General features: G+C 40.3%; 1 protein-coding gene across 3 annotated transcripts in view; it reads right to left on the reverse strand.

Annotated features, from left to right (window-relative positions):
* LOC116046492 (myosin heavy chain, fast skeletal muscle-like) overlaps nt 1-10,206 on the reverse strand; it is a 106,371-nt gene extending 96,165 nt beyond the window's left edge. Inside the window, exons 1-31 of one of the 3 annotated variants that reach the window (XM_036003362.1) lie at nt 9,535-9,756; nt 9,316-9,459; nt 9,063-9,219; nt 8,942-8,969; nt 8,757-8,853; nt 8,558-8,650; nt 8,405-8,468; nt 8,225-8,323; nt 8,032-8,135; nt 7,788-7,926; nt 7,557-7,675; nt 5,665-5,814; nt 5,394-5,564; nt 4,982-5,285; nt 4,783-4,847; nt 4,586-4,673; nt 4,331-4,448; nt 4,125-4,248; nt 3,645-3,781; nt 3,307-3,562; nt 2,980-3,222; nt 2,719-2,895; nt 2,490-2,635; nt 2,305-2,395; nt 1,820-2,209; nt 1,581-1,707; nt 1,373-1,491; nt 1,094-1,290; nt 593-776; nt 334-499; nt 75-199 (exon numbers count right to left, since the gene is read on the reverse strand). In XM_036003362.1, coding sequence (XP_035859255.1) covers nt 75-199; nt 334-499; nt 593-776; nt 1,094-1,290; nt 1,373-1,491; nt 1,581-1,707; nt 1,820-2,209; nt 2,305-2,395; nt 2,490-2,635; nt 2,719-2,895; nt 2,980-3,222; nt 3,307-3,562; nt 3,645-3,781; nt 4,125-4,248; nt 4,331-4,448; nt 4,586-4,673; nt 4,783-4,847; nt 4,982-5,285; nt 5,394-5,564; nt 5,665-5,814; nt 7,557-7,675; nt 7,788-7,926; nt 8,032-8,135; nt 8,225-8,323; nt 8,405-8,468; nt 8,558-8,650; nt 8,757-8,853; nt 8,942-8,969; nt 9,063-9,219; nt 9,316-9,459; nt 9,535-9,741 — 4,629 coding nt within the window. In that variant the 5' untranslated portion in view covers nt 9,742-9,756. Of the gene's footprint in view, nt 1-74; nt 200-333; nt 500-592; nt 777-1,093; nt 1,291-1,372; nt 1,492-1,580; nt 1,708-1,819; nt 2,210-2,304; nt 2,396-2,489; nt 2,636-2,718; nt 2,896-2,979; nt 3,223-3,306; nt 3,563-3,644; nt 3,782-4,124; nt 4,249-4,330; nt 4,449-4,585; nt 4,674-4,782; nt 4,848-4,981; nt 5,286-5,393; nt 5,565-5,664; nt 5,815-7,556; nt 7,676-7,787; nt 7,927-8,031; nt 8,136-8,224; nt 8,324-8,404; nt 8,469-8,557; nt 8,651-8,756; nt 8,854-8,941; nt 8,970-9,062; nt 9,220-9,315; nt 9,460-9,534; nt 9,757-10,035 lie in introns of those variants that run through there. The other 2 variants (XM_036003365.1, XM_036003366.1) reach the window with 2 other exon arrangements.
* Between the last annotated feature and the right edge of the window lie 1,506 nt (nt 10,207-11,712).

Genomic DNA, 11,712 nt, shown 5'->3' on the forward strand with positions numbered 1-11,712 from the left:
TTCAAACCGGTAAAAAGTATATTTGTCCATGATTTAGATTTTTCTTGAAAGATGTCCCCAGTCAAAAAATGTACCTCAGCCTCTTCAAGAGCCGTCTGGATCTCAGTCTTTTCGGTCTCCACCTGCTTCTTGGACTTCTCCAGCTCATGGATGCTCTTGCCAGTCTCACCAATCTGTTCAGTCAGATCTGAGATCTCCTCTGCAGAGAAATACATGTGTTTCATATTGTTAAGCCTTACAATGTAAAATATAAACGCTTGATTTTACGACATGTTGAATACAATGTAAGAAATACATTTGTTGAATATAACTGTTACATAATGTAGAACTCACGTTGAAGGTTCTTGTTTTCACGCTTCATGGTCTCCAGCTGATCCAGAGATTCCTCATAAGAGTTCTTCATCTTGAACAGCTCAGTGCTGAGAGAACGAGTCTCCTTCTGTGCTCCCTCGAGCTCTGCCTGACCCTCCTCGAACTTCTGTTTCCACTCTGCCAACACCTGAATAACACAGTTAATACAGCAATATGAGAAAAAATAAATATATCTTTTAATTGTTTCGATGGCTTGGGCACACAAAGTTAACAATGCTACCTTGTCAAAGTTCCTCTGCTTCTTGTCCAGGTTGGCAGCCAGCCCATTGGCTCTCTCCACATCAATCATGAGGTCCTCCACCTCACTCTGGAGCCTCTGTTTGGTTTTCTCAAGAGAAGCACACTTGGAATTCACTGCCTCAATCTGCTCCTCAGCCTCCTGAAGACGCTGAGCCAGCTTTTTCCTGTTTGAAAAAGGTAAATTTGTTTCCCACTGAAACTATCAAGTTACCTGAAGTCTTAGTAACAAGAATATGCAACGTGAGATCTTATATTTTGAGTGTTGCATTGTTGTTTGGTTGAAGCCTAATGTTCTTATGGTAACGAGTTTTGGAAAGGGTGGGTGGGCAATGTATGATCAGCCTAGTATTGTTATTAATGGTTAGTTATGTTTTTAAAGGTATATATGAACATCATAAGGCAGAGCTGTAAAATGTTTTCTCCAAAGTTGAGTTATGCTCAAATCATACACTGGCCATTGAATTGTTTGAATGTTACTCACTTGGCTTCCTCAAGCTCCTCAGTGCGCTGGATAGCATCAGTTTCATACTTAGCTCTCCACTGAGCCACCTCACTGTTGGCCTTGGACATTCCACGCTGCAGCTCAGCCTTGGCCTCTTGCTCCTCCTCAAACTGCTCCCTCAGCAGATCACAGTCATGGCGGGCTGATTGCAGTCCATGGGCAAGAGCATTCTTGGCCTGGTTTAAGACATATGATTGAATTTACAAAATTCTTGAATCCCAAACGAATAATACTAATACACATGTATTAGTTTCTTACCTTAAGCTCCTCTTCAACATGTCTTTTCAGCTCCTCAATCTGCTGTGTGAATGCCTGTTTGCCTCTGGTCAGCTGGGAGACAAGAGCTTCTTTCTCTTCAACTTGACGGCTGAACTCACCTTGTGTGAAAGATGTCACGATATATTAGTTTGTGTCACGTTTCTCAATAACATACACAACAGATAATTCACTGATAGCATGTAGATACCATTTTCTGTCAGGAGACGTGCTCTCTGTGCACTTGTGTCATTGATTTGACGAACATTTTCATCATTCTTGGTCTTCAGTTCGCCGAGTTGGTCCTCAAGAGTACGGCACATCTTTTCAAGATTTCCCTAATGAGTAAATAGAGATGAGATCAGTGATGAGATTTTATTTAGAATATTAATTACATTATTTACTATTCGTATTTAGTTAATTAAAAAACATGTAATGCATTGTGTGTACCTTTGCTTTAGCAACATTCTCCATGTTGCTGGAGAGGTCATCAATCTCCATCTTGTATTCACTCTTTTCCTTCTCAAGCTTCTGCTTTACACGCTGGAGGTTGTCGATCTGCTCTCCCAGCTCAGCAACGCTGTCAGCCTGCTTCTTGCGAAGAGCAGCAGCAGTGGCTTCATGCTGCAGAGTGGACTCCTCAAGATCACGACGGAGCTTCTGGAACTCAGCTTCACGCTTCTTGTTCATCTCAATCTGAGAAGCAGTGGCACCACCGGCCTCCTCCAGCCTCTCACTGATCTCCTCAAGTTCCCTGGAGAGGTCAGCTCTCTGCTTCTCAACCTTGGCACGAGCAGCACGCTCAGCCTCAATCTCCTCCTCCAGTTCCTCAATACGAGCCTGTTGAATATAGATAGGTCTTTCACTACTCTTTTACTTTTAATTAACAAATTGGAAACATTTGCAGGAATGGTTTCTGTAAAACAAGATGTTACCTGGAGCTCCTTAATCTTCTTCTGAAGCTGAGCACCCAGTGACTGCTCATCTTCAACTTTGCTAAGGAGCTGACTGATTTCAAAGTCCTTCCTGTGAGAATTATAGATAAAGTACAGAGTTAATGCAGTTGACCACAACTTTTTTTTTCTTTAAAGAGCGCTTGTACAAATTCAAAAACTATTACTTTTTGATCTTCTCATCAGACTGCTGCTTGTCATTCTCAAGATCCATGATGGATTCCTGGGTCAGTTTCAGATCACCCTCAAGCTTTCTCTTGGATCTCTCAAGGTCCATACGGAGCTTCTTCTCTTGCTCCAGAGAACCCTCAAGCTAAGAAATAAGATGAGTTTTTAATCATCACATTCAAGAAGAATACTCTTTCTTTGCCAATCCAAGAGACTTTGTAAACTTACATCATCCACTTGCTGCTCAAGCTTGGTCTTGGCCTTGGTCAGAGAGTTGACTTTGTCTTCCTCTGCCTGCAGGTCATCAAGAGTCTGCTGATGAGCCTCCTGAAGGGCTTTCTTTTCCTTGGTCAGCTTAGCAATGCTCTCATCCTGAGAGGCCATCTCCTCGGTCAGGTTCTTAACCTAAGTGTGCAAGAAAGATCTTGTCTTTAAACGATCATAATTATAATTTTACTTGATCTGATAGACAGATTTTTATTTACGAACCTTGTTCTCTGTGGCATGTTTCTCTTTTTCCACTTTGGCCAAGGTAAGCTCCAGGTCATCAATATCCTTCTTGAGCTCAGAGCATTCATCCTCCAGCTTTCTCTTCTTGGCAGTGAGCTCAGCATTGATTTCCTCTTCATCCTCCAGTCTCTCAGTTGTCTCTTTGAGTTTGGCCTCCATCTGAATCTTACTCTTGATAAGTCCCTCACATCTCTCCTCAGCATCATTCAGATTCTCTGATTCCTAGTTATTTTTTATGAAAATAGAAGTCAGCACTTCAACTTTGAAAAACATGAAAAGCACAACTGTATGTTGATGTGTACTTACAGATGCTACTTGCAGCTGCAGATCATTCTTCTCCTGCATAAGGGACACCATCTTCTCCTCCAGTTCCTTCTTCTTGGCCAGGGCAGCAGCCAAGTCAGTTTTCATCTTATCATAGTTCTCCTTCATATTTGCCAGCTCCTTCTCAGTTTCAGCAGACTGCAGCAGAGGCTTGATCTTGTAGTACACCTTCATCCATGGCCAGTGTTTGACATTCATGAATGAGCGGATATTGTACTGGATGGTATATATGGCTTCCCTGAGGACAAGAAATAGCTGTTATGGACAATATTGTTAGTGATTTTTAATACCATGATTCAGAATTAGCTGTTTGAACATGCCTCCTCTCCGTCATCTTCACAAACTCCTTTCTCATGACATAACCACGGCACAAAGCCTGAGTCATAGTGACCAGAGATGACAGTTTTTCATCTCTCATCTCCTCAAGGACACCCAGCAGACCGGCCTTGAAGAACACCTGATCAAACAAAAAATAAAAATGAATGTAGGATGAACTCAGATAGTGAATACTTCACACCCTGTTAAACAAAAAAGGATTTTCGTTTACCCTACATGTTTTAAGGCTTCTAAGGCGTAGGTGTTTTATAAATGGCCACATGCAGGCTGCTCTGCCTCTATACTTAAAATAAATCACTTATTCCTTGGCACCAAAGTCTACAATCACATAAGTAGTTTTTAGATTTTTTATTAACAGATATCATTTAATACATTAACAGAAAAACAAGCAAACACACTGGACTGAACAACCTAACCTCTTTGGTCATTATTCTACAGTAAAATAAAGAAAGCAAGCTCTTTACTTTTGTGTGTCCGAATTTGTACTCGTCATGTGGAACATCAATTGACCCAAGCAGCTTCTCTGAAGCCTTCTTGTTGTCAATGAACTGGCCCTCTGGGATGACACTGGCATTCAGCACCTTGTACCTTTTTATGAGAGAGTTAATGGTCCGTGGGAACATTTTCTTTTAATAATCTATCAAAATTCTCTTAAAATATCGATTGATACCTTTGTTTGAAGTCAGCATAGATTATTCTGCTGGGGAAACCTTTTCTGCAGATTCTGATACCCTCCAGCACACCGTTACACCTGAGCTGGTGGATGACCAGGAAGTTCTCCATGAGACCTGTAAAAAAACACATTTTTTAATTACTTCTTTGACTAAATATACTCTTAGTCAAAGCAGCAAACAATTAAATAAACCATATTAACAAAACAAAACCACTCCTTAAAGAATCTCTTAAGATTAAGTTTTCCATCTACCTGGAGTCTTTGACTCATTGGGAATCAGGCAGCGCACAAAGTGAGGATGGGTGCTCCTCAAGTTAGTCATCAGCTTCCCCAAGTTCTCCTGTAGATCCAAAATGGGGAGTCTTATCATGACATGTAATCAATTGTGAGTTTGAGCATAAACCCGAGCTATATACAGTATAAGATAAGTTTGCAACGTTAAACCTTACCCTAAACTGTGAAGACACAGTCTGCATAGAACCACCCTTCTTCTTGCCTCCCTTCTTGGTAGTATCTGTTGAGGATTTTAAGTAGATGTGTTTTGTTAGAATAACAAATAAAATGCACATGTTAGTTTATATACAGTTAGTTGAAAATATACAGTATAACCTAAAAACATGTTTTAGTTTACTGCAGTTACTATCATACCCTCAACGACAGGAGGGAAGCAGAGAGCCAGCAGTTTCACTGGGGATTTCATGTACAGCTGGATGACAGAGTCATTCAGTGGATCCTTGTTCTTGTCCAGCCAGCCAGAGATATTGTAGTCCACGGTACCAGCGTAGTGCACCAGGGAGAAGTGGGCCTCAATCTTGCCTTTCTTGGGGGGCTTAGGCTTCTCAAATGCTTTGTTTTTGCCAAGATGCTGGTCATACAGCTTGTTCTTGAAGGATGTGTCTGTGGCCTTGGGGAACATGCACTCCTCTTCAAGGATGGAGAAGATGCCCATGGGCTTGAAAAAAGTGGAGAGTAATACAGTATTAGTTGATTAGGTGTCATTAGGTGATACATAAAATCCAAATAAGAACAATTATATATTATCACCAAATGAAGTGATTACCTTTTCAATGAGCTCAATGCAGGCAGCCAAGTCCATGCCAAAGTCAATGAACTCCCAGATAATACCCTCCTTCTTGTACTCCTCTTGCTCCAGGACAAACATGGTGTGGTTGAAAAACTGTTGCAGTTTCTCATTGGTGAAGTTGATGCACAGCTGTTCCAAGGTGTTGAACTGTGAGGGGACAATTCATCATTATAATTTCTCCCAGGGCAATAAGAATGATTCTGTTATGAAAAGTATCAGCTTCTGAATTGTTGGAAATTAAGCTTACATCAAAGATTTCAAAACCAGCAATATCCAGGACACCAATGTAGAACTGTCTTGATTGTTTAGTGTCCAACATCTGGTTAATACGAATGACCATCCACAAGAACATCCTCTCATAGATAGCCTTGGCCAGGGCTGGCACTGAGTTCATCACCTGAATAAAAAACAAGGATGTGATTTGATTGAATTCAGTCAACCTTTTTGTAAAATCATTGGTATTGATTATTGGTATTTCTTCTAGTCTCTCTAATAAAGGCAGGAATCTGTGTCAGTGAGTCAGTCCGTCCGGTTATCAGGTTGAATGTGGTGACCCGAATGTTCGAAAGACGTCACACGCAGGTAAACGGACAGCATTTAACTAAGAGGAAACTCAATAAAATATCATACATGATACAACAATTTTTGTTGCCGACAATAGATATCAAACAAAAGCCAGACACTATATCCGATTAGGTTGCTGTGAGCTGTAAATTCACCACTTCTAAACAGAAGGTAGAACATAATGATATGTCAGAGCCTGAACTGGGAAAGCCTCTCTTCCTCCTGGCAGCTCAGTCTCACTTAGACTAACCCAAGGTCCGGTTCCGCATCTGCCTGTACCATGGATGTACAGTATAATAAAAACGGCCAATACCCTGCCACTAACATTTTACTTAGCAGACGGGACAACTTGACATATCGGAATGATTTTAACCTGGAGAGCAGCGTGAACGGAAGGAGTGCTCACTCTGATTTACAAAAAAAAAAAAACTAGACTGCTCGACTTGGGTCCCAGACAAACAGTGTCTTTCCTTACTTGTCACCCTTTCTCTAACTTGGAATGTTGGTGTTGGCAGTGTTAGAACTAGGCCTAGTCAAAAGGTAATGATTAATAATTTTGTGAGGCAAAATCCAAATCTGCAATGTAAATGGACTGTAGTTACATAGCGCTTTTCTAGTCTTAACGACTGCTCAAAGCGCTTTTACATATTACAGGCACCATTCACACACATTCATACACTGTGGCTGAGGCTGCCATACAAGGTTGACACCTGCTCGTCAGATAAACATTCACACACATTCACACACCGATGGTGTAGCATCGGAAGCAATTTGGGTATCAGTGTCTTGCCGATGGACACTTCGACATGGGGGCCAGGGATCAAGCCACACACCTTCCGATTGGTAGGCGACCGCTCTACCACCTGAGCCACAGCCGCCGCAATGTTACCAGTAAAACTTCTCTGTAAGGAAAATGTAGCAGTACAATGTTTTCCTCTGAAGTAGAAGACCACAGTAAGTTAGTACTACAGTTGAGTTGCATATTTTTTAAGTGCTTTGTAAGTTATTTTTGGTACATATTCTATATTTTTCATACCTCATCATGACAAATCTATAGCTGTTTGTGGCCCTTTTACATTGGGCCCCCAGGCAGTTGCCTAACTTGCCTAATGGTAAAGTTTGCGCTGGATGTTTTCCCCCAGTTTATTGTAAATTTGTTTCTGACCATGAGTAGACGCGCCTTGGGTATATGATGCAACTATGTCATGGCAGGTGTATTGCTCATGACCCAAGGAAGCGCAGTGTGAGCATTAAGTTGACTGTATAAGGGGTTCTCAAGAAAGCTGCAAACACAAATACCACAGGCCAAGCAATCCGCCTGAACGGGTACCTCACTGGTGAGAAAAATAATACAAAAGATCTAAAAACTAAAAATAACATCTAAGATGGTCCTTGACTTATTCTACATTATGCATTTAGAATTCAATGTGTTAAACTCTTTGAAAGTAGCAATATGGTAAATTGAACACTGCCGTTGTACGCTGCTTTTTATTACACATTGTGCTGCATTATTTTAGTAGAAATAACATAACTAATCTGTTTTTAAATAGTAGGATATTGATACTTCATGTTTACCTGAGGTACAGTCTGTCCCTTGGTGACATACTCATTTCCGACCTTCACTCTGGGATAGCACAGAGCTTTGAGCATGTCAGCGGAGTTCAGACCCAGCAAGTAAGCAACCTTGTCAGCCTCTGAAAATAGTTCAGAGATTTCCATCATGATGTAAATAGACACCAGTGTGATTAAGAACTTCCTAACTGTTGTTTCCAAGCTATTCACTCTGAGCTGACATTAAACACTCACCCTCTGTGCCATCAGGCTCAGCCTGCTCCTCACGCTGCTTCTGCTTGAACTTCATGTTACCATGGTGGAGCACAGCACCAGTCATCTTGTAGATGGCCATTTTCTCTTCAGTGGTGAAGCCCAGGATATCAATGGCATTCTGAGTTCAAAAGAGGTCGACACAAAACATATTAACTTTAGAAGAATGCACTTGCATTAAATGGAAAAAAGTACATTTAACTATTTTGAAGTGAAGATCACTCACATCAGTGGCTTCCAGCTCAACTTTGTCATCAATGCTGGCCACAGTGATCTGACCCATGCTACACATGGGGAAGTCGTAGGGGTTGGTGGTGATGAGTGCCAAATCTGGAGATCAAAAGAGGGAGGAAATGTCAGAACATTTGTTTAATTTGAAAACAAGTAGGTTAAATAACGTGCAACACCAATCTTCTTACCAAGCAGCTCAGGGATGTGGCCGGTCATCATCTGGAAGAAGATGTGGTAGCCTCTTTCATCAGAAAGCTGGTATGTCACTCTAGACTTCTCCAGCAGATCTACAAATATTGTTCAGAAATTACAGTCTGGCCAATTCTCAATTCCAGTCGTTTGTATGTACTATGAGTATAATTACTTACATGTCTCAATATCAGCACTAGCCAGTTTGCCAGTTGCGCCAAAATGGATTCGGATGAATTTACCCTGTTTGGAATAATGGATTTTTAATGTTCCACCACATTGGCAATCTGTAACAAGACCTCTCTAATGTGCAGAAATTGTTCCAAACTTACAAAACGAGAAGAGTTGTCATTCCTAATAGTTTTGGCGTTACCATAGGCCTCCAGCAGGGGATTGGCTGCAATAATCTGATCCTCCAGTGACCCCTATAATCCAGGTTTAGAATTACAGTCAGAAAATGACTTTATTTTTCCCCCTTGAAAAATATCATATAGCTGAAGAACCCTGAATTTTAATCATACAATAACATACCTTTGCGTCGTCCTTCTTTGGTCCACCAACTGCGATTGTTGCAAAGTACTGGATGACACGCTTGGTGTTCACAGTCTTTCCAGCGCCAGATTCTCCACTAGGTATAGACATAGACTTTTAAGAATTTGATCAAGATATTTGACTATGTTAAACAAAGTCTACAAATGTAAATGTAACAAACTTACGTGATCAAGACAGACTGGTTCTCCCTATCTGTTAAATCAAAAACAAAATAATTGACTATGTTTTACTGCAACAGAAACGTTATATACTGATAAATTCTACATTGTTATGGTAATGACTTACCAGTTTGCATGAACTGAAAAGCGTTGTCAGAGACAGAGAAGATGTGGGGTGGAGCCTCCATACGCTTCTTGCCTCTATAGGCACTTACACATTCAGCATCGTACACTGGGAGCCACTTGTAGGGGTTCACAGTAGCACAGAACAACCCAGAGTAGGTCTGAAAGTGATCAAAGAAATTCAACAGTTAACTTTGTTTCCTACAAGTATAGCAATTTGAAATAGTTCTCTTTTCTCATTAGGCAGATTGTCTTACGTAGATCATCCATGCTGCATAACGCTCTTTGAGGTTATACAGCACAGAGGCTTCATTGAGATGGGTCATCATGGCCATGTCCTCAATCTTGTCATACTTGGGAGGGTTCATTGGATGGACATCAGCTTCTTTCACTACCCTCTCCTGGAACAGTACATTTGTCACAATGAGAACTGATCATATTGAATTGCCGGTTGAGTCTGACTTCATGATACTAACCTCCTTAGATATCAGGGTTTCGACTGTGACTTTGTCACCATCTTTCTTGAGGATTTTTGCCTTCAAGTACAGCTCCTTGACATCAGCAATGTAGCAGGCACTCTTGGCATCAAATGGTGCAGTTTGAGCCTCAATTCTCTCCCTTTCTGGCTTACGAAGGTAAATGGCAGCTTTGCCATAAGTGGCCATCTCCGCGTCCGTACTCATGGTGGCGGCTGATGTCTGTTAGATAATTACAAAGGAACTTCCATCTTAGACTAAGTCCATGTAATTAAACAGCCCTTAAAATTAGCTGAATAGGACACCTATCCACAATGAAACCATGTCTGGGTACTGTTACAGGTGGGCTTTGACTTCAAAGTGACAAAAACATTTCAGACTTAGTTGTTATTGAGGATAAATACTAACCTCTTGTTTAGACATTAAATGATGGAGACATAGTTTGCATATGTATTTAACACTTAAATAAAGAAAAGGTAAACATTTAAAAGTTGTCCTTACCTGACCTCCTCTTTGTCAACAGTATTCACCAATCCTTTTTAAAAGGTCCTGTTCTTGTTGTTAGAGTAAAAACAAGATGCACTCAATAAATGCTTCAAATTATCTCAATCTTACAAGAACATAGCCATTACTACCATCTGGGACTCCCAGGTCTTCTGTGTCACACACTGTGTCCACAAGTAGCCTTTATATTGAATGTTTTGATGACATCCCAAAAGCTAAATGTGGTATGCATACCAAATGTGGTCAGATAGTTGTTGTAATTATATATCATCTGATGTTTCAGGTGTCTGTTGAAAGGCCAAGTATTGATTTTTGCTTACTGATTACTTCTATTTAAGTTTATTGTAGGCTCTTGAAGTCTTCATTTAACAGTTTAAAAACATTGGACTATCAGGTGATTTAAAAAATAATCTTATTAATTATATGCTTTGTGATTAGTTCATTTATATTAATCGCAAACATAAATAATTGACTTCTGAAAGCAAAGTAGTAAATATCGAATAAAATGGATTTTGGTAGATGAGTGAATTAATTAATTGACATTATTAGGACTGGACCCGAATATTCAACTCCATTCTGGCTTTATTTAGTTGGGATTATTGTGGTTTGCTGTCATCTAAGGTTGTGTGTCTCTCCTTTGATCTCAGATTACACACACACACACACACACACACACACACACACACACACACACACACATACACACACGGTGCACAGCATCGAGAGAGAAAGGGGCAGTGATGACTCCACAGTCCGCTAACTTGCTGCTCTCACTACTGTGGTTGAATTTCCAGCTTGCTGTGTAAATTGAGACTGGTCACATTCTGGCCACTGACCCACATAACAACCCTATATCAAAACATGTCCCAGGCAGAGTAATAGTTTAAGTCTACAGTATGTCTGCATTAATGACGGGGACATAACACTGCCTCCTCTGTCTGTTTCAGAATCAGTTTTTTGGGGTGGATCAAACTATTGCCAAATCATCCTGAAGGACTGCTAAGGGAAGACGCAAAACAAAGTCATTTGGGCTGAATATTGTGTACAATGTATATGGTATTGTTTGTTGCTGTGGAGACTGAGGAACTTGAGAGTCAGAAATCCCTCGACATGTAACTGCCTTAGGCAGAATTCTGATTTTTTTTCTCAGAATATTGTCTTTATTCTCAGAATTATGACTTTAAACTCAGAACTCAAATAAGTTTTTCGCATATATATATATATATATATATATATATATATATATATATATATATATAGGCTATTTACCCCATTCTCCGCTGCTGTTCATTGGAACAATACGTCAATGCGGCCACCATTTTGTGCATGTGTGTCTAACTAAGCAGGAGGTCTACCGTATATAATATATAATTAAAATCATCATTTCTCGCTGAATTTTCAGGTGGTCTGTGTAGAGGGGTAAAAACAGCTAACTACAGCCATAATTATTTTTTTTTACTATTATTTAATTCTTTTTATTGACTTCTAACACTAGTACGATTTTACTAGTTCACATTCTGACCACTAGGTGGCACATTGCGCTTGGGTGATAGAAAATAGTATTGCCGGCACGCACAGAGGAGTTCAACGTGTGTCTCTTCTATTCTTTATCACAGGTCGGTAAATATGCCTTAAACTGAACGTACATGCTAGATTTAAAGAGTTGAATACGCA

This window comes from Sander lucioperca, chromosome 7 (assembly GCF_008315115.2).
Source record: "Sander lucioperca isolate FBNREF2018 chromosome 7, SLUC_FBN_1.2, whole genome shotgun sequence".
Classification (NCBI taxonomy): Eukaryota; Metazoa; Chordata; class Actinopteri; order Perciformes; family Percidae; genus Sander; species Sander lucioperca.